General features: G+C 33.6%; 2 protein-coding genes across 4 annotated transcripts in view; one reads left to right on the forward strand and one right to left on the reverse strand.

Annotated features, from left to right (window-relative positions):
* Window positions 1–439: 439 nt before the first annotated feature.
* LOC141459549 (trypsin-like) lies at window positions 440–21,464 on the reverse strand. Of its 2 annotated transcripts, none has more exons than XM_074138763.1 (8): window positions 21,440–21,464; window positions 8,150–8,412; window positions 7,586–8,011; window positions 5,985–6,073; window positions 5,211–5,346; window positions 4,261–4,399; window positions 3,405–3,550; window positions 440–2,674 (listed from the first exon to the last, which is right to left on the reverse strand). In XM_074138763.1, the coding sequence occupies exons 1-8, from the start codon at window positions 21,447–21,449 to the stop codon at window positions 2,519–2,521; spliced, it is 1,365 nt and encodes a 454-aa protein (XP_073994864.1). In that variant the 5' UTR covers window positions 21,450–21,464; the 3' UTR covers window positions 440–2,518. The 2 variants fall into 2 exon arrangements, with proteins under 2 accessions (XP_073994864.1, XP_073994863.1); XM_074138762.1 differs by lacking the exon at window positions 21,440–21,464 and adding an exon at window positions 15,407–16,978.
* Window positions 12,095–21,675, forward strand: part of LOC141459538 (voltage-dependent calcium channel subunit alpha-2/delta-3-like) — a 91,649-nt gene continuing 82,068 nt past the window's right edge. The window contains exons 1-2 of one of the 2 annotated variants that reach the window (XM_074138737.1): window positions 12,095–12,285; window positions 12,392–12,466. In XM_074138737.1, the coding sequence (XP_073994838.1) occupies window positions 12,438–12,466 (29 nt within the window). In that variant the 5' untranslated portion in view covers window positions 12,095–12,285; window positions 12,392–12,437. Of the gene's footprint in view, window positions 12,286–12,391; window positions 12,467–20,773; window positions 20,910–21,675 lie in introns of those variants that run through there. The other variant, XM_074138736.1, reaches the window with a different exon arrangement.

Raw genomic sequence — 21,675 nt, forward strand, 5'->3', positions numbered from 1 at the left:
CTCAAAAAGCCTGTATAAGAGTATCCAGCTCCAGCTATGGCCCTAAAACGTTTTTTTATTTTTTGGAGAAGATACTTAGTGGCCTGCTACACTTTACAACTTCAGTACGTGGTCGTATGTTTTAGTGAGATATGAGACTACACACCAGATTGTGACAGCCATCATAGTTCATCCAACTCCAGTAATGGTACTCCAACTGGTTTAGTTTATTAGTTACGTCACTTCTCATGCTCTGTTGAGCAATATACTGTTGCAATATTTCAAAATAATATTGTTGCATCATTGTTGAGAATCCAACTTGTCCTTTTTATCTTTCATACAGTCTTGAGCTTGACAGCTAACAATGTTTTTGACACGTCAGTTTTGCTAGAAGTGTACACTCTATTTTTGTCTACACGAAAACAACCCTACTGATAGGAGTAATATTGAAAGGAAAAAATTATAAATATTCACTTTTTTATTCTTCTTATAAAATTATAAAAAAGTTATAAAAACATACAAATTTTCTATAATTGTTTACAATTGAGCATTTTAATACGTCATTAAATTTAAAAATTTGCTAGTTAACTACTTTGTTTAAAATGTATATTAATATACGGTTTCCTGGAAATTTTGGCACAAGAATCAGGTAAAACACTCACACGAGTTCTTTAACTGCAATTGTGTCATGTTTATTTTCTCTTACTTCTCGTTAGGAGAAAGTGTAATAGTGCAGATTTTGGGATGATAACTTCATTCATATTCTTTTAGGAGCTCTGGATACGATGAAGTGGTTTTTCCGAATTGGTGTGAGTATGTGTATGTATGTAACCACCGTAACTATAACGGAAAATCGTAGTAAGTTAAAATTTTATATTAGCTGTCAAAAAGGGACACGAGATAATGTTTTGTTAAACCCATATTTAATACTACTTTACAGAATGGAAAAAACCTTATTAAAGGTAAGTTATTGATATTTATTTTTTAAATAATTTCTCAAGGCAAAAAATGCCATTTTTTTTTCTTGTCCTCCATGACATAAAATGAAAGGAATAATCTTAAATCTATGTCTTGGAAAATCTTAAATCTTGGCACTTTTACTAGAACTTTAATAATTATAAAACTAATATTTCAAAATATGGCACATTATTAAATATTAATTAAACTAAATATCATTAATCCTTACAAGTATAATCATAATAAGAATAAAAATCAATAAAAATACTTTTATGCACCAATTTTATTAAATATTTTATCTCTTAGTAGTAAAAACATAACAAGATTTGTTCTGTAATTAAAAAATTATAAACACTTATAGGCCAATACTGCGTAGTTAAGTACTACTATCTGGAAAACCTAGTGAAGGAAAGCTGCGTCGGTAACAAGGCTAGTTTTCCTTTCAAGGCGATTTGTTCAAATTTGGTACTCTAGCAATGTTTGTTTGGTGTCTTATTACATCAGTGGATGAACTGTACACTCTAAATGAATGTGACACCGTAGAGGCAGGCTTTAGTGCACTTAAATATTATATAGGTGTTAAATCTGCTCATTGTATTATGACCCAGAAGAAGCATGCTAGTAGTTCTTAATATTATGTACAAGACTGATCATTGTATTACCATGGCAGTACAGGGCATGCTTGTAATTACCCTTAATATAGTTGGAAAAGACGTAGTTTGAAAAATGGGATACTGACTTGTTGGAGACAAGCAAGTAGGTCTCTTTAATATAACTTTAGTGGCATTACCGAATTACATTACACTAATGCACACTACTATCACTTAAGAGATTTCTTTTAGATGTTAGTGCCAGTTAAGTTAAAATACAAGTAAAATTGGTGTATAAACTTACATAAAAACTAACACGGACGGTCCAAATTTAAAATACACAATAAATAAATAAATAAATTTTAAAGGGTGGGATTTCCCGTCAAAACTGTGCTCGCTTTAAATTTTGATGAGTTGTGAGCGAAAAGTTTAAAATGTGCAGAATCGTAACATTTTCAAGGAAGACGCTCTTAACAAAATTTCAAACATTGTATATATATTTTTTAAAATCATATTTTTATATCATAAATTGAGGCACTTAGTGTGATATCCATTTAGTGCTTGTAACACAAATGTTTTTGTTTTTGCTTTTTAACAGTCATACCTTTCCAATCCACAAAAAAAAAAAAAAAAAAAAAATATAACGAATTAAAAAAACCTGAATAGAACAGGTAAAAAATTCAATTCTTAGACTGTAGCGGACGCATGAGAAAACCTACGAATTTTGGAGCAAAAAATTAAAATTTTGTTAAAATAAGAGAAATAATGGTAAATTAAATGGGTAAAATTGTTTATTTTTAACAAAGAGGAATTTGGTTCAAATTCTTAAGAAGTAGTCGTAAATTGATTCAAAATCTGCTAACTTGCAAAGAAGTCGGTCCCGAAGTGTTCACAACCACTAAATGTAAAAACCTCATAAAAATATTAGGCCTCCTTTGTTTTGATGTTTGATGAATACGCCTCCTCAATTGTGATTCAATTGGAAAGATGATTTAGTCTTTAATGTTCTTATTGATCCAGGAAAGAAAATGAGTAACCCTTGTGTAGACTCCTGGATATTGCCCCTTACCACAGCCAATGCCCCAACTAACGATGCCCACTTGAGTCCAACGGCCTTCGTTAATCATCAAGGGCCCACCACTATCACCCTGTAAGAAAATAAACCAGATTGTAACAAGTCAGGGTTTTTCTCTGAATGCTCAAATGTACTTTGTACTGTTTACTATTTTTACCTTAGTAGCTCCTTATTAGCTGATAACATTTAAAAATATAAATTATTTGGCGGATATTTTCAATGGGTCAAATGATGAAAACTACTGAATTCTTGGAATTTATCCAATATTCTTTACATTGCAGTTTTATGCTAAACTAGTATTTAGAGTATGTCCTCTCTTATCAAATTCTATTAGGGGTAATTTATTTAATAAAATAAATTGTTAAATGAACTTAGTGAAGCTTAAGTACCGAAGAAACAAAATAAAAAATGCATGATACACTGTAAGAAATTCAGATTTTCTTCATTATTTACCCCTAATCAAGTTGAGTTTAATCAAAATATTTGGGTGATTTTGCGTCACTAATTTTTGTTTAATGGTAGTTACGCCACAATGTTCTTCCAAAATAAATTTGGAATTCTTCAAAAACAATCTTCTTGCATAACAGTGCCAGAAAACTTACTCGTATTTAAACAATGTATTTATGCCTCTGAAGATGGCTCGACTGGCCAAAATATCTGGTCGTAAGGAAAAATAAATCGAAGAGACCAATAAAAAGTGTTAACACCTTCAAATAAATATACTTATATACATTAAAAAGTGATCTAAAATAAAAAACAAAAAATTGCATGTATTTGGAAAAAAGAAAGTCTGATACACTTACTGAGCAAGAGTCCCTACGGGCCTCCCCAGCGCACAGGAAGTGCTCCACGATGCCGCCCGGAGCTGCAGGTCCATACTTCGCACGACACTCTCGATTTGTCCAAATTGGGATGGTAACTTCTTGCAGTTCTGACGGTTGGGGTCCACCTGTAATTTTAATAATAAAATTAAAAGTCTGTTAAATTTTGATTTTATTCAATTTTATTACGTTCAAAAAAATTAACTGTAATATGAACCATAAATTGGAGCTTCTATTGTAAAAACATTTACCTCATTTGCATCATATTTTAGACCAGATCTGCTTTATTTCCATAATTCTAAGAACAAATTTGGGAAATTTGTTGCTCCACGTTTTCATTCAACTATTTTATCGTTAAATTATTATTCAGTGAAGTATGAGCCGAAATATAAGTACTTTCCAAAATCACTGGCTAGAAGTGGGACATATTTTAGAACTTACCTCTTTAGTTACAACAGTGCTATAGAAATCAAAACAATAAACTCAAGGAGGGAAGGGATTAGCTATGAGGTTAGCATACTGGACTCCCACGCGGAGGTCCCGGGTTCGAATCCAGCAGCTGACCCTTAGATTTTCTCTTCCTAGGAGCTTCTTACAGCTCACTGTCCGGTGATGGACAGTGTTGGCTGTAACGAGAGAACACTGTCCGGAGGCCGGCAGTGCACTGGAAAAAGCTCCGGGCGCTAATGACCTCAGCTGTTGATGCGCCAAAAAAAAAAAAAAAAAAAAAAAAAAAAAAAATAAACTCAAGGAACACAAATTTTAATTTCATTAATTTAGGTTCTGATTAGTTTTGGTCGTTAAAACAATTATAACTTAAATTTTTCTTAAAACTTACTTTCACGTAAACTTCCCCAGCCGATTACCGTGGCAGTCAGTCCAGCATAGTTTTGCGAACTTGTAGGCAGGCAAATAGATCTGATGTTCTTAGTGTAGCTTATTGGAGTGTCCAAGGTTAAAATGGCAATATCATTGTACTGGAATAAACAAAAAGTAATTTATTATTTGAGACCAAATTAGAGCTAGGTTCTTTTTACTGGCTCAACAATTTCAGCTGAAGGAAAATTAAATATTTTGGACGATAGGGTTAAGGGACCACGTGACTGTAACAGAAAACTTTTGAAATTCCTAACCAAAATTGACCATATAAATGACACGAAATAAGGAATGACAATTTAAAAAAGGAACTTAATTAAATTCCCTTGAAAAATTATGCTGTTGGCAAACTTAATTGTTAAATGACTTACTGTAAATCATAGTAATGCAGAATAATACATGTAAGTTGATTTTAATTGATGTAATCCCATGTTTCGCCTCAGAAGACGGCCCAAGAAGGCCAAAAAGTAGGCGGATAACCAATAAACTAAATAAGACAAGTAAAATTTTGAATAAAGGTTTTATAAATGAAGTAAAAAACCCAAAATACAAAAGGGTTGTAGAATGAGTTAAATTATAACTACTAATTATAACAATATTATAATGTTATAATAACAATAATAATAAATAAAAACAATAATAAAGGCATTATCTATCTATCGATCTACTAGATTCAACTCGACCATAGACAGGTCTTTTCATCTGTGGCTGTTACATTCCTTAAATGGAGGTAAATTTGGTAAAAAAAAACTGTTCGATAATTGTACAATCACGCTTGGAAATTAAGAAGAGAGGAAAGCACAGATATTTCTTTACGTTACTGCACTACCCCTTAGATATAGTTCTGCAAGTTAAAACAAAATAGGCTTTACACAAAGTAAATTTAGATTAATAAATTAAAAATTAATTTACCAAGGTCCTTGAATCAAAACCACGATGCCTGACCACTCGTTTCACTTTTTTTTCCACATGTTTGGTCTCAGTGTTGCTTTTGATGTTGTGGTCTCCAAGTCGTACGGTCAAACGTGCTACATCCCATGCGCTCATACTGTGACACATATCAAAAACTTATTTTTTAAAAAAAAAAACCCTGTTAATCACAATTTCGATGATTCTCACAAACTATGTGTATGTAAAGCAGTGTAAGTTTTATCTAGCAACTCTGAAAGGTGTCTACAGGTCATATTGTGCAAAATAAATACACTGGGTAATGCCCGCATCATGAAGTGTTAGTGTGTTTTAGGTGAATTGGCCACATCTCTTCAGAAAGGGCAGAGACTAGGCTATAGTTCTTAGCATTGGCAGACAGAACAAACCCATCGGCTAATGCTCACTGCATGAAGTGTTCGTCGACAAGTAAACTAGCAAACATGCAATAGACATTTTAGTGTCTAGGCTGCAGGCCAGTTTACGGTGCAGATAACAAATATCCAGTGTAATACCCACAGCATAAAGCGTTTACTGGAAGTGAGAATGCCCAGAATAGTTCTGTAAATAGTGAGTAGAACACATTGGTTAGTACTCACAGTAAAAAAGCAATTGCCAGAGAAGAAGGTTGGATCAACAAATATTAAGAGCAGTATGCTTGTTTATCGTACAGCTGACTATATGTAAACATAATGTAATTCATACTGACTGCATCTAATACTTTAAAAGGTGCAAAATTCTAAAAATTTAAGATCTTACTGTGCCACGCAATGCGCTGCTGTTAAAATATGATTGTTATCGATTAGCGATCCGCCGCAGAATTGTCTTCCACTGTTGAACAGTGCAGCCTGGAACCAACAAACACAATTAAAAATAAGATATTGGTGGATTTTCTTAGACTGCAATGTTTAGCTGACAAGCTGGAAGATTTAAGAGAAAATGATGGAGAAACTATAAATAAGCCCACATATATTGTTGCACCTTCAACAGAACAGGAAACGTCGAAAGATACAATGTTGCCAATTGGCTAAAAGATTATGGCCATGTTAATTGACAGAGTATGCAGAAACTTTATTAAATACCAGGCAGGCTTCACTAGGAATCGCTGACTATCGATCACATTATCTCAATGAGGAAGTGATATGAATAAATACTTACAATCGTCTGTTTATTGACTTCTAACAAACACACAATAGTCTTTACAGGAGTAGGATTTATGAAACTATGCAAGAAATTGGTATCTCTAAGAAAGTGATCAATTTGGTGAAAATGTGCTTGGAAGAATCGTTGCAAGAGTTCAAGTTGGCTACTCAAAAGAGTTTACCATCAAAAGGGGTTTTCGACAAGGTGATTTTGGCAACTGTATTGTTTAAAGAAGATAATAATCAAAAGCATCCAGGTAAACGCGAATGGTTTACGACCTTCAATAGATTCTTCAATATTTGGCCTTTATACAGATGACATCATTCTAATGGTAAGGAATTTTAGAGTGTTAGAAGATTGCTACGAGTAATTGGAACAAAAAGAAAAGTCCGTGGATTTACAGGTAAATTATACTAAAACTAAATATATGCTAGCTTCAAGGTTTGGCAACATAATATGCCGGTTAACATTAATGAGAAATCAAATGTTAACAAAATGTGAAATCTTTTACATATTTGGGGCCATATTTACAATGCAGCGAGAGCCTAAAAGGGAAATACAAGATAGATTAGTTGCTAGTAACCGATGCTTCTTTGCGTAGAGCCACGGTATTAAATCCAAATCCATTTCGCACAAACATAAACTCCGTATTTATAAAATTATTGTTCGTTGGGAGGTAACGTATGGATATGGGACATGGTTAGTGAGCAGAAAAGATGGTAATATGCTGAGGAGTTTGGGAGAGTGAAATTGCTAGAAAAATATTTGGTCCTAAACTGGATGACGGAGTTTGTAAAATAAGAAAAACCGTGAACTATATACATCGCCAGGCATAGTAGCAGAAATTAAACGAAAAGGACGTCTGGCTAGAAATGTAGAGCGCATAGATAGGAATAGGATAGCTAGTAAGTTTCATCGAAACAAAGTCGAAGAAAGAAGGAAAGCAGGTAGAACAAGAAGCAGAAGAATTGTTGAAGTTGAGGAGGATATTTCAAAGCTGGGTGTATCCAGATGGAAATGCAGGGTTAGGGAAACAGAGACGAATGAAGAAAAATTACTAAGGAAGCCAGGGCTCTACACGGGTTGTGGTGCTTTAAAAACAAGACTGGAGGAGTTTTTATCTTAAAAGTTGGAAGTTTGGAGTTCAGTAAGATTCCAATTGTTCACAACAATAGAATAAAGGGTAACCTAATAGAAAAGTAGGCATTTATACTTACAATCCATGGCCATTCCCCTAGATCAGCATTTTGGCCTCCAACAATCCTCTCCTGATCTTGGTATCCATTCTTAGCGCCACAAGACTGGTCGACCACAGGTGGCAGAGGAAGGGCTGGACGATGGGTTGTTGTACTGGTTGTGGATGTTGTGGTAGTTGCCATTGTGGTTGGCGGCCATTGCGGCCAGCCTGGATATACTGGAGGTTTTGGCGTGGTCGTAGTTGTCGGTGGTGTTGGCTGGACCACAGCCGGATGTCCAGGATGGCCCGGAGGATGAGTTGGTGCCGTATGATCTGGCGGGTGTGTAGGTATTGGTGGTGGCCAATTATCAGGAACTGGATTTGCCGGGCGCGGCACTTCTGGGGCTTGAGTTGTGGATTCCGTCGGAGGCTTGCTTACCGGTACTGTACAACAGACCCCGAACATCTAGGTTTCGTTTTTACAAACAAAATTTGTCAAAATTTACATATATATATACACACCATATATATATATATCAATAATAATAACATTAAAACGTATAAACACTTAAAAACAAACCAAAACAAAACCTAGTTTTAATACCTGTTTACCACTGGGCGTGAAATAGGTACAGGTGTCGTACATGCCTAGCACCCAAGTTTCCCAGGTGTTCAGATCAGGTAGCTTGAAATAAGGATAACACTGACGGAACGAGGTACATCGACCCGTGTAGCCGTCCGTAGTGAAGCAAGGCCCTAGTTGGACGATTGTGGGTGGCCAACCGCCTATCTGGCGTCCTTGGCGATCTTGTGCAAAATCCAGCGTTGTAGCGTTGATATCGTCACGCAAACTGTCCAAGCCGACGTCTGCAAAAATAAGAGGAAGACAAAAACTTGGATGTGAACTCACCATAACCTTCGCTTATTGCAATAATTATAGTTGACAAGTAGTTTCTAATGGTTGATAAAGATCACAAATTAAAATAAAAATAATTATAAGAAACGTTTTATTTAATTAAAATTATTCTGATTACAACATTTAAACGTACAAACAACTAAAGCAATACAGCAGTGGCTATTAGCCGTCTGCCAGGAGTTTAGTATTACAGCAGTTCAAAAAATTTGGATACTGAATCTTAATTCGTTTCGCAACAGAAGAAAAACAAAATATCCAGATATACATTTATTACAAATACAGAAAGCAAAAATACAAAATCTGAAACTATTAAAACAATATATTTTACCTACATTACCTTAATTAAAAAGATACTATACTTTAGCAATACATAAATAAAATAATAGGCATATATATTTATTACTAAACATTATGCACTGCCTGTTATAGGATCACATAAAAAGCTGACAGAGTTAAGGATCATAATTAAGTTGTTAAAGGAGAAAGGTATTTATAAACATTCTGCCAGCCTTACTGGCCAATCAGGTGGTTAAATAGCCACCCTCCAACTGATAGAGACCTTCCCTAGCCATCTGATAATCTCTAAAGATAGGACAAGTGGATCAAATCTGCAATGTTTCCCGTGATGCAGAGCCATCTCTCAGATCTACTGAGATAATAGTTCGCAGATAGCATATCCTCTCCCAGTCTCATGATAGTATTTATTACATTTAGTGAGTTGTTATCACTAACATAATGATTTGCACCAAGATCTACTTTTAGTTCTTTAAACAACTATATGAAATATTGCATTGCTGATTCTGGTGACCTAATATTCTTTTAAATTCTAAAATAATTGATTCTGTTAAATTTTTAAAAATACTGTTCTCTAATCCATTGCTATCAAACCAGAATCAGAACAATTTTCTCTGAACAATAACAGAAGCCAACATATTTGGAAGGACGGATTGTGGCATAGATCACACTTTAATAATATATAATCATAGTGCAAACTGAATGTATACAGATGCAGTAGTTTTGCAAAGGGTGTACTTTAGTTTCTGCATTAAAACTGTTTCTGTATAAAAACTGTTTAATAAGTGCAAAAAGTGCACGGAAAAACGTAACACGTTAGAAAACACCCTAACTTTGACAATTTTTTTTTATCTTTTTCTACAAAAGATAAATTCCCCCTTTTTTTTTAAATATAATATAGGGCAAATCATAACTGTATAACAAATCATAACTGTCATAATCATAACTTTATAACTGTAATTTTTTTTTTTTTGCAACACCCCAGATCTAATAGATTTCGAGAATAAAGTTGCCGAAAATTGAGAAAAAAACGGCATTTTCAGAAAATGTTACTTGTTCTTAGTGTTCTTGTTATTGTGTTGTTGTTGATGTTGTTACTTTTTTTGTAAACAATGTAGCGTCTAAACGCGTGAACCGATTTTCATGAATGAGGTATTTGTAAATCCCTTCTTCAATATCAGCCGAGTTTCATCTAATGAATTACTATTTCCAACTGGCTTTACACGTGCCCTAAAAAAGGAGTATTTAAGAAAAAAAACCTGATAATTGCGATGTTTTGAGATATTGTAATGGAATGGCGAGGACGACGTTTAGTTTTTGGCTGGTTGTTGTAGGTCAGCTGATTACATGAGAACTACGTTTTAGTTGAAAAATATCCATCCTTGGTTATTGGAAGAAGAGTAGTTTTTCAAAAAAGATAAGACAACGTTGTGCACATCAAAGCCAATCGTTAAATATTGAGCTTTTCCTGACCAAAAAATACTTCAGCCAAAACTGTGACTCTCCGAGTATAGCATCTCTAACGCTGGAGGACACGAAACCGTTGGCTCACAGATGCAGAGAAAAGATGGACTCTATTTACAGAAATAAGCATCCGACAAATGAAACAGAATTAAAGGTAGACTTGATTTAAACCCTACTATTTATATCTGTATACGATTATCTTCTCTTTAAACTTTAAATTAAATAAATAAAAAATGTATTTGGCCATGAAAATTAGAATTTAAGGAGTGTCCTCAAAAGCACGAAGAAACGACTTTTCAAGCCACGCAAAGTTACAATTCTCCTTAACAGCTCATTTGCATACGGACCACGTCATTGATAAAAGTGCCCAAAATACATTCTACTGCGTTGTTCAGCCATCTTTAATTTAAATGCTTGTATAGAGATTTACTCGTATCAAGTCCATAGAGTATACAGGTAAGTGTTTTTCGAAAATAGTCTGTGTACGCATGTGGTGTAATGTATACTTCAGTTTCAAAAATGAGAAAACGCTGGAAACTTGAAGCTTGAACATTATAATTCTTATTTGGAACAATTTCAAGGAAAATTTTATCAACAGCATTTCTAGAGAGAAGTTAGCCTCCATTTTAGTGTTATTTATGTACAATGTGACGCGTGATACGGGTGTCTCCTCCTGAAATGAGCGCTATGTCTAGAATTTGCCCCAAACGTCGTTTGCTAAAGGCATACCACGCAAAAAGCCCCCCTCCGAACTATATTATTAAAAAATTATTACTTATTAAACAGAGCTAGTGCAGAATGAGAAAAAGTATATTAATGTTAATCAAATGCAATTAAATAATAACAATGAAAATATAAATACACTTGCAGTTACTGTAAAAATTATGTAAATGTAGTAACAATAAAATTTGTTAAATATTTAACTATTCACAAGGTATATTAATAATTTTTATTAAGTCGACATCGAAAATTAAGTAAGGCATCGTATGACTACATCCTCCAAATAAACTAGAACGAGGAAGTAACAACGCTTGAATAACTTGAAAACACCAGTCTCGCGAGTATGGCACGAAAAGAATGTGTCTCAGCCATTGGCCTTAGCAACTGACCGAGCTATTGGCAGAATAATTTCAATAATTCAATAGACAAATAAAAAATGATTAGCTTAAATGTGTTAAATAAATATACGTAGATAGATTTCTATAACTGAATTAGTAGAGCAGTCTGGAGATTGGAAAAATGGGCATTCAATCAATATATTGCTAGAGATAAGTTTGACAACTTTTTCAAAGCGAGCTACCATGCATCTTAATGTTTTTCTTTAACAAAATAAATAAAGAAATAGAAATAAAAAACAAATACATGTAAAGTAAAGGAATATTCCGTAGAAAGTTACGTTAAGAATATAAATATTTGTTTTGAGGATTCCCTCATACAAACAGAGTTGAGTGATAAACATATAAACCAAAATAAAATGAAATATTCTTCAACCAATAAAATAAAATTCTTTTTAACTTTAATGCATTAATAGTAAATCGAATTGAATGATAATTCGATCTTAAAAATCAGTACACAAGTCGATAATTTGTACGACTCCAGTACTTCCCCTTTGTAGGTGTACGAGCAGGATGGCACTTTAATCACATAGTTTTTGTTATTTTTACCAAACTTCATCAAAATCGGCCTAAGATTTACAGGGTTATTAATATTATTATTTTACTTATTGCAGAAACATATAAAATATCTAAAAGGCACGTCAAAAATATTTAAATTTCTTACAATAAAACAATATAAACAAATTTTTAAATGACTGCGATATGATTTACTCACTGAACTTAAACAAACGACAAAAACACTAGTCACTTTAGTTGGAGGTCGTCAGTACACTAGTTAGCCTGTGTAAATTCTTTTACGCTATCAAAACAGTTGGTAACAGACGATTTCTTTAAAAATCGTCAAAATTTTTGTGAATTCCATCAGTCTTACATTTACTGGGATTTCATTAAAAAAAATTCTTACTGAAGCAACATTCGGAAGCAATTCTGTTTTCTTTAACTTTGTCGCAGGTAAGCGAATTCTTTCTTTGCTTCTAATGTTGTATTGGTGTTGATTTCCTAGAGTTGCTGCTTGTTTACCTCTTTTTTGACTTAGAGTCAACTTGTATAATTACAGAGAAGCCAGGATCTTGATCTGCAATTATGGAAAAAGCGGTTTTCCCATGTCATTCTTGAGTGGATTAGTGCAGAAGTAAGCTATTCTTGATACTTTGCAAAGGAACTTCTTTACTCAATAGGTAAACAAATAGTTTTAGAGGGGTCTTACTCGCATGGGGCGAACTCCCCTCTTAATGAAGCGCTATATCTACATGAAATTCTGAATCGAATAACACCTCATTCATGATAATCGGTTCACGCGTTTAGGCGCTACGTTTTGGACAAAAATAAGAAGACGCGAGAATTTTTTGAAGATGCCGTTTTCCTTCATTTTCGGCAACGAATTGCTTAAAACTATTAAATCTACGTTGTTGCAAAAAAAAAAATTACTCTTGTAAACGAGGATTTACTCTATATTTTAAAGAAAAATTGGGAAATGCATCTTTTATAGAAAGAGCAAAAAAATATCTAAGTTGGGAGTTTTTCACACAGTTTTTAACGACCAACCCTTATACAATTGTCCTACAGTTTTAACAAACACGGATTTTGTGATTAATTAAATAAAAGAAACTTCACTGTTTTAATAAAAAGAGATGATAAATTTAAATCCAATTCTGGAACACTGCAATCCTAAAGAGATTAAAAATGGAAATTTTGCATAATAATGATAGGAAATCTATTAATAAATTATTTTCGCAAAATTGGCATACAGTAGAATCGCTAAATGTAAACAGTTGAAAATCTTTGTTCCGTAAATAAGAATGGTAATTAAAAATAATGGGGTTTTTAAAGTTTAAAATAGCTTTAAAAATTTTGCTTTACTTTGTAAAACTAAGTTGGCAACAATAGTTTTGGTAATGTTTTGTTTTCAAAGAGGGGGGGTGTTACCTTTGCTACAAAATTAAGGTTGTTTTACAAATCACGTATGGGTGATGCATTGCGGAACCGAAGAGTGGGGCTGGAAAGAGTATGAATTTAACTCGAGAATCTCCAAAGAATTACTTTTGGTTATTAGAGTGAGGTTTCAAACTCTCGAGTGCACCTAATACTTATCGCCTACAACTGAAAATATGTGATTATAGTGTTGAATGTGATTGCCAAAGAAGTTGGCTTTGATGGCAATAAATAAAAACGTCTGTTGGGTTTAAAGAGTGTTAAAGTTTGAATAAAATACTTAAATCATTTTAAAAAAAGTCGCAATAATAGTGAAAAATCAAGTATGTCTTTCGACCAACCGACTTGCTTCAAATTTGGATTTTTACTTACATTTTTAATTCTTTTTAATATGGTTTAGGGGATGATGTAAAATTATATATGTACACCACTCTTAAAATAGCACTAAAGAGGAAAGATCCTTTTTTAAAAGATCTTCTTAAATGAATTTTCTGTTAAAAGTGTTCAAGTAAAAGTGATTGAACTACTTATAGCTAATTAGTACACCAAGTTGAAATAAAATCGTAGCCATTGTCTTCAAAAAGACTTTAAAAACTTAAAAGTATATTCATTAAAATGGCACGGACGTTTCTTCGTAAAGATTGATGTCGGCTTTCATCAAGGCACTTGAACATCAAAGCTACAATTGTTTTGTTTTTAGGATCATGTTGAACAAAAACCCACTTTTTCGATCACAGAAGACTTCACGGGAAACTTGACTTGATCGAAATCCTTTTCCCGCTTTTGGTAAGAGAAAATAAAGAATAAATAAGCAAATAGTAATAAGTAATAAAATTAAAAGAGGATTTTTGGTGAATTTGTTAAATTTACTTCATTCACATTGACCTATCACTTTAGTTTGAAAAGTTTTATTTAAACGGAAGACATACTTGGACCGCAGAGTATAGGTGTTTACTGCGAGAAGTGGGGTAAGAGTGTGCTATTGACTCGAGACATGCAGGCATGCGTCCGTACATACACCTGTACTGACAGGCACCTACGTAGTACTGGCCAACACTCGCATCACTCACTACTAACAGCCATTATTATAATACATAATAATAATTGTAACAATAATTATACAGTAAATAAGCGACAAATTTGATTAAAAAGTAAACTTTAACGTGTACACCGTAAGTAGTGTGGCCCATCATGCTGTTTGTGATGACGCAAAAAAGTGAGGCCCAACAGGTGAAGGCAATTGTAGAATATTAGTAAAGATAATTCTAAAAAAAGTTAAGGCGCGTCAACATCTGAGTTCATAGGCGCCAAGCAGCTATCTTTAGCTCATTACAGGACAACTCCTTCAATGAACTGTAAGAAGCTTCTAAGAAGGGAAAATCTAAGAGCCAGCTAGCTAAGTTCGAACCCGGGATCTTCGCATGGGAATCCAGTACTCAACCCTCTGAACTAATCCCTCACCTTATGTTATTTCTTACCATATCTGGATTTCTTTATGGAATAATTGATGCCTAAAAGTTTTCGATTAAAACTGATAGTTCAATTACTTATAATATTTATCTTAAATGGGCGCCTCAGTTGTTGAGCGGTTAGAGGCAAGGCCCGCAAAGCTAAGATGTATTGTGGTACTTAGGTTCGGTTGCCGGTCTAAGCCTTGGATTTTTATTTAAGTTTAATTTGAGAAAATTACAGTTATCGCCTCCGTCCACGACACCAAATTATTTATTATAGAAAAGGAATATAATAAAGCTTCTGGTCTATAATAATTACGAATTTTCATACTCTCTGAGTGCGTAGTTTTGGAAGCCAGGTCAAGTTTTTTCTCTTGTCAAATTTTCAGTCAAATTTACCAAAAAATATAAATATTGAGGTCCTAGTAAATATGAGAAAATATTTAAAACAAAAAAAAAATTGGTCTGTGAATCTGTTGAGATTTGTTTTGTAGTGCGACTACTAGTAACAAGGATGAAAAAAAAACAAAAAAACGGAAGCTCTAAATGTTTGCTACTAACTTCCTAAATAACAAAGCTACGTTAAAAATACAAGTAAATCGAATTGAATTTTTTTCGATTAATTTTTTTTTTTTTTAATCACATACCCTAACTACTCAAATTATTCCTAATATATATATATGACTTACCTTCCAAAATAACCGCATCCTCTGTCAAATATTCCTTTGGTTGTGGTACGATTGCCGAATTGATTACTATAAAACATTCTAATAATTTAAATAATATTAATAAGATCATAACTTAAAAAAAAAAGTTACCGCTAAAAATACGAGTAGTAATAAAGTTTTCGTGTTGACGACCGGCTTGCATCTAAAAAACCAACTAACAACCTAAACTCTACTCTGCAATAAAAAAAAAAAAAAAAAACAATTTGCAAAAAAAGTAAAAAGACTAGCAAAAAAAACCTTACTGTAACCTTCTTGTGCATTACCTATCCCCACTCCTAGGACATGAAAGCGGCCATGTTCGTGCTCCAAAGTTATTCTGCCAATATCACTCCCTACTTTAATACAAACAATATTTAATTCCTTTTTTATTTATTTGGTTTATTATTTTTTTTCTTTAACAAAAACTAAGCACAAGATAAATAACCTTGTCATGCCGAACCTCCTTCTCCTACTCCTTTCTCAGCAAAAAATAAAAATAAAACAGTGCGAACAACCTTTTAATATATATAATATACATATATATTTAATATATATATATATATATAGTGTTCAAAAACAGAAGAAGAAAAAACAAAGATAATTGTTTTGGCAGATTGTTTTTGACTTAGTGGAAGAGGAGAGACGTATGCTCCCATTTTCTTGTAAGCGCTCTCATATATTTTGTATATATACATGTGTGTGTGTGTGTGTGTGTGCGAAAGATTTCTCGAAATCGGTAGCCTGTCATAGCGCAAACAGTGTAGTTCCCAATTAGGTATCGGCAAAAAGAAAGTAAACTATTTTCACTAAATCGATTTTTCACTTTTTTTCGTGATTTCCGTTTTATTAAACATGGAATACGTTAAGCTCCTTTTTTTACAGGTTATTCTGTGATCAGATATATTCAGCCTCTGCGCCAGGTTTTCTGGGAAGAGCTGGTAGGTTGAGATATACTCTCTTTTGAGTGCCAACTTGCTAACCCACTCGCTAATGTCTTCGCTTGATATTCTAAAAAATAGACCCCCAAGTTGTTCTTAGATTGGTAAATTCTTCTCTAACATCTAGTTATTGCCCAGGCTCTCTGGGAAAGCTCCAAGAAGAGCGAGGTTTCGACCTGTCCCTGTTCAACTCAAGACAAACCTCCTCAACGCTTTCAAGATATTTGGAGTATGGCTTTCTCAAATTGGTTCTTGAGGGAAGTTCTAAGGATCCAATAGACCTGGATGACCACTATCTAAACAACCTTTCACCCAAGAGAGGTACATCCTCCCAAGTTCGCGTTAGTCAGGAAGGCTATTTTATAAATAAGACTTAGCCATTAGGGATCTTAAGTGCATCTAAAGACAAACTTTGCACAAAACAAACCTCCAACATTTGCTACCTAATACCTTCCACTTTTATTTAAACTTTTTACATATAGACAAGAATTTATACTTACTCATAAATAATTAATTAAATAAATAATTCTCTAAGAAGCCGTTCAACAGTCGTGAAGAATTTATTTTTTTAAATTTTCACAAGAAGCACAAAGGCGCCTGAGTTCAAGAAAGTGGTTTTTACAAATTGCTCTGTATGTGCATATCTGCATGAGCGTACAAACTTTTTGCATTCGTTTAATAAATACTTTTATCTGAAACAATTTCTTAAGAAAACTCAAGGGCACTTTCTGAAAGGTAGGGGCCATTTCCTGTAAAGTGTTATTTCTGAGTAATGTACAGCTTTATCACCTGAAGCATTTTTGCTTTTTACTTCATTTGGTTGGCTAAACTGTTTGTTAATAAATAATATACGTTTTTTTTATATATACGAGTATATTAAATACGTGTACAAGAGTAAAAAACAAAAAAAATTTATACGACTTGGAATATGTTAGCTGGAGTTTGATGTAAAACTTCAGAAAATATATTCCTCCTCGTAAATTAACCTTCTATAAGCATGTTGAATTTAATAAATTTAATGAAAATTAATACTTTAGTGGGCATAAAATGAAAGCAAGCATAATCAACCACAGCTATAATATAATTAATACAAATGACATTAAAACAATCTGCGCAGGTTTGAACATGTAACCCCAGATCGGGCGAACAAAGATTTACAAACTGTTGAGTTCAGAAAAGCTCTCGAGAAAGGAAGAACGTACCCTTAGAAGCCAATTAGAATTCTCTGCTGTGTTAAAATTGGTATACTGTTATTGATACTGTTAGGAAGAATACATTGTCCGCTCTAACTTTGAGATTACGAGACTTCTCTTTCCCTTACCATCCATGGCCAAAAATTTAAAAATAATAGCTCGTCTCTCAGTCTGAACTAGCGCTTTTCAGTCGATCTCAAATCGAACTTGGAAGATTCACTCAAAAAAGTGAAAATGCGTGAGTTAATAAAAAGTAAAGGAATGCCTATATTTTCAGACAGGTTTTACGTACAAATTACCAAATGAGGTGTTTAGACGGAGGCGACCAGCAAAACGTAATTTACGATAAAGTTCATGTATTAATCATTAAATAAAATCCAAGGGCTAGGACTGGGTATCGAACCCAGTAGCACACAATACTTTTTAGCATGGCGGGCCTAGCCTATAACCGCTCGGCTACCGTGGCACCTGTAGAGTTGTTAATCAAGCTGTTCACATAACCTCACAGTCTTTCCTGTGCGCCTGTTTCATTCTTTCTAATAGATTCAACAAATAATTTTTCCATAGGGTATAATCGCTTATAGAAGAGCTAAACTCACAAGAGTACATCTCAGCCAATTTAAGCCAGCAATGGATATCCAAATAGTTCTTTGTTTAATACTCTTCGCGGTAAGCAGTCAAGGAAGTCTAAAAATTGGAAGTGTTTGGGCATTAGGATAGTATTAAATATGTTATGATTACGTGAAGGTTACGAGCACATAAACATCGATTCAAGGTACAATACATATATTGGTGCAATTGTTGGAAGGGCATAAAACTTTTTAATTAAAAAAAAAATTCAAAATGGTTTCAATTATTATTTTTAACTATTTGCACACTGCACACAGATCTATTTCTTTTATTAGAAAGATTTTTTTATTTAAAGCTCTGGTTAAAAGTGGACTAGATCTAATACCTGAATAATATTTATGCATTTCAAATGAGTGGACAAAATTCCGTATAAAATGATTTGTGATTTGTATCACTATTCAGTGATAAAATTAACATTTAGAGAATTAGAATTTAGTGTATAGACATTCGGTCTTCCAGTTCGATATTTCTGGGGCTCGGGATAACTAATTTCACATGGGTCTTAAGATTTATTAACCTTATCTGAGCGGGTAGAGGATTTGGGCCGGACTCTATTCAGGCCACATAATAATAATAATAATAAAGCCTTTATTTATAGAAAATAAAATATATTTTTCCCTTCAAATCAATAATAAATAAGAAACATTAAATTTAAAACATTTTTACTTGTCACTTACTTTATTTTTTCCTTTATAGTCAGGCCACAAAATTGGTGGTAAATATAGGCCAAAAAAGTTGTTTTTTGTAGGATACTTGGTAACGGTTTATATTACCAACGTAATTTGAGGGAATATTATTATTAATCCTAGGTTGTCGCTTTGTGGCTCTCTGATCTACACCCTTATCGCACTCCAACAAATCTCAAACTGCCCAAATTAACTTGAAACCTACAGGTCCTCTCAAAGTATCTTTTCAAATCAATCGGGACAATTCCCTTAACCTGTGTTTCTCCTATATCTTCTGTTTTCAATATCCTTAATTTTCGTTTGGGCAAATTTAGGGACCTGGGTAGTGCGCTATAGTTTCTCTTATTCCTTCCATCCAACATTGTTACACCTGTCCATGTTTAATAGGTAGCTCGCAACTATGGCGTTACCAGTAGTCAGCTCTACCACGTTCCTCAAATCATTTCTGCTCAAATTAATCAGTTCTAAAGAAAGCTGTGGTGTGACTGCGCTGGAACAGCAAGCTGCTGGAACATTGTTACAGCTACTCCATTACACTGTCTCATATTTTTGCTGCAAGCATGATTTCTTTAAAAATCTCAGCTAGCATGCTATCTGAATGAACTACCTGCAATTTTCTATTTGTAAGTTATATTGACCCACCGCCAAACCGTTTTTGATTCCTACTTTTACTGGTTTAAAACGCATATTTCTTGTAAAAACTAGAAATCTAAAATCATCAAGCCTCTTACGAGGGCATAAAAAGAATCAACATGTAAGATGCATTGGATTTATTACTTAGTTTTAGTAGGGACAAAACTAAAAAAAACGCCTGACGCATTTGATTGGAACAATTAAGTTTATAATCAAGAAACTTAGTCGGCTGTGATGTTGAAGTGTTCCAGAATGGCTGAAAGCAGAAAGGGTGAGGAACTAATGTAGCCTCATGATCAGCGCCAGTAAATAAAATAATAAATATCAGAAGAAAACCTTGATAAGAAGTGGGAAAAAGTTTCTGAAAAAGTAATTTACCTTCTGTTGTGGAAAATGCTTTTGTAAATAACGTAGAAAAGCTAGAATAAGAGTATGAAACTTTAGCAAACATTTTGAGGAATTTTGTTTCATCTAGTCTTAAATTATCGTCAATTCGAACTCTGCCATATTATTTGGAGAACCAACAATTTTTATATTATAGCTAATATGCGTGTGTAAATTTTACTCTTAGAATGCTTTCTTTACATTTCAATACGTCTTGCTTACACACTAAATTCAGTCTTTCTCTACATTGCAATTTAACAGATTACTTATAAATTCTACAATCAGGATTTCTTTTTTTAAATAAATTTTCTTTTTTTTACTCTAGGAGGCCCTGCAGAACCATTAAAAAAATAGAACTGATGAAATTTTTCTAAAATATGGAAGAATATTCTTGAATTTTCGGTTAAACACGTCTACTTAGAAAATTAAGAAGCAAATAAGATACAAAGAAAACGTTTTGTACTTTTAAACTGCAGCTCATGGGAAATCGAGAATAATACATGCCTGAGTGATAAGACTGAGAAGAAATAGAATTGTTTATAGTTTTTTTTTTTTTATCTCCACAGAAAGGATACTTTTCAGATTCAATGAAAATGTGGAATTTTTTTGAAAACCACTTCATATGATAAGTATTCCGAATATTAAAGATTTATGTTGCCACTTATATGAAAAACCTGTAACATACCAAAGATGATAAACTTACTCTATTGGCTTTGCAAAAAAAAGATAAAAACTAAAAACAAAAAGAAAAACCTGCTGGCCAGGCCGATGTATATATTTCCTCAGGCAGCAATGGCCATCAAAAGATCTACGATCACTCGAAGACCGCCCGGTGTGTGAAAGAATAGCACAGTGAATTTTTGACGAATAGCTAATAATATACGCTTATCTCTCGCCTCGGGTTCCACCAGCTACTCATGTGGCTTACGTTTCTTCTATTCTTGAGGCGGCTGTAACGAGGCGTTGTGCGATGCCACAAAAGGGCTCGGACCTATGAAACGTGCGGCCACCAGTAAAAAATGTGCGTATACTTTTCTTGTTGAACAAAATCCTTGCAAATACGCATCAGGTGACAAGGGAAAGAGCATGGAATCTGAATTATTATATTTTATTATATTAGATTATAATATTATTATTATATTGAATTATTATTATTATGGCTGGGTTCTAGTTATAGAAAATGATCTTTATTTCAAACAATAAGTTTAACAGAGAAGTAAACAAACCGTCTTTAAGGTGAAAAAATGGACACTAACTTTTCTGAAACCAAGTAATGTTTTAAAAGTAAACTTAAAGGTAGCACTCAGATGATAAAGTTGGCGCATTTTAGTATATGCACGGTTCAATCACCTGCAGATATTTTAAAAATAATTAAAAAATAAAATAAAGCAAGATATGGATGAGACATAAAAGAGGTTCCAATGAACGAATGAAGTTGGACGGTGAGGTTAAGTGTAGTTTTAAAGTAAACAACGGCAAAAAAAAGTTGTTTGGTGTGCATTCCAAAAACAACGTATACTGACATGCTCTGTATGTGTAAGAGGCACTCACACACTGACATCTCACACGAGGTAGAAGACCTCTATCTTTCGGTCGACCAATGAATCTAACTTGTTTGTGCTCATACTAAAGTGACCTCTAGGTTTGTTACCTTTTCCGAACATCACATCACCTACACATACACGCGATCAAAGCTTCTCAGTTCTAGCAACCGTTGATACCCTCACAAACATACACATATAATGCAGAGTGTCGTCACCGAGTCTAATAACATAACCTCAGGCAAT

Source organism: Rhodnius prolixus, unplaced genomic scaffold (genome assembly GCF_049639745.1).
Source record: "Rhodnius prolixus isolate KJV_2025 unplaced genomic scaffold, Rpr scaffold_11, whole genome shotgun sequence".
Lineage (NCBI taxonomy): Eukaryota > Metazoa > Arthropoda > Insecta > Hemiptera > Reduviidae > Rhodnius > Rhodnius prolixus.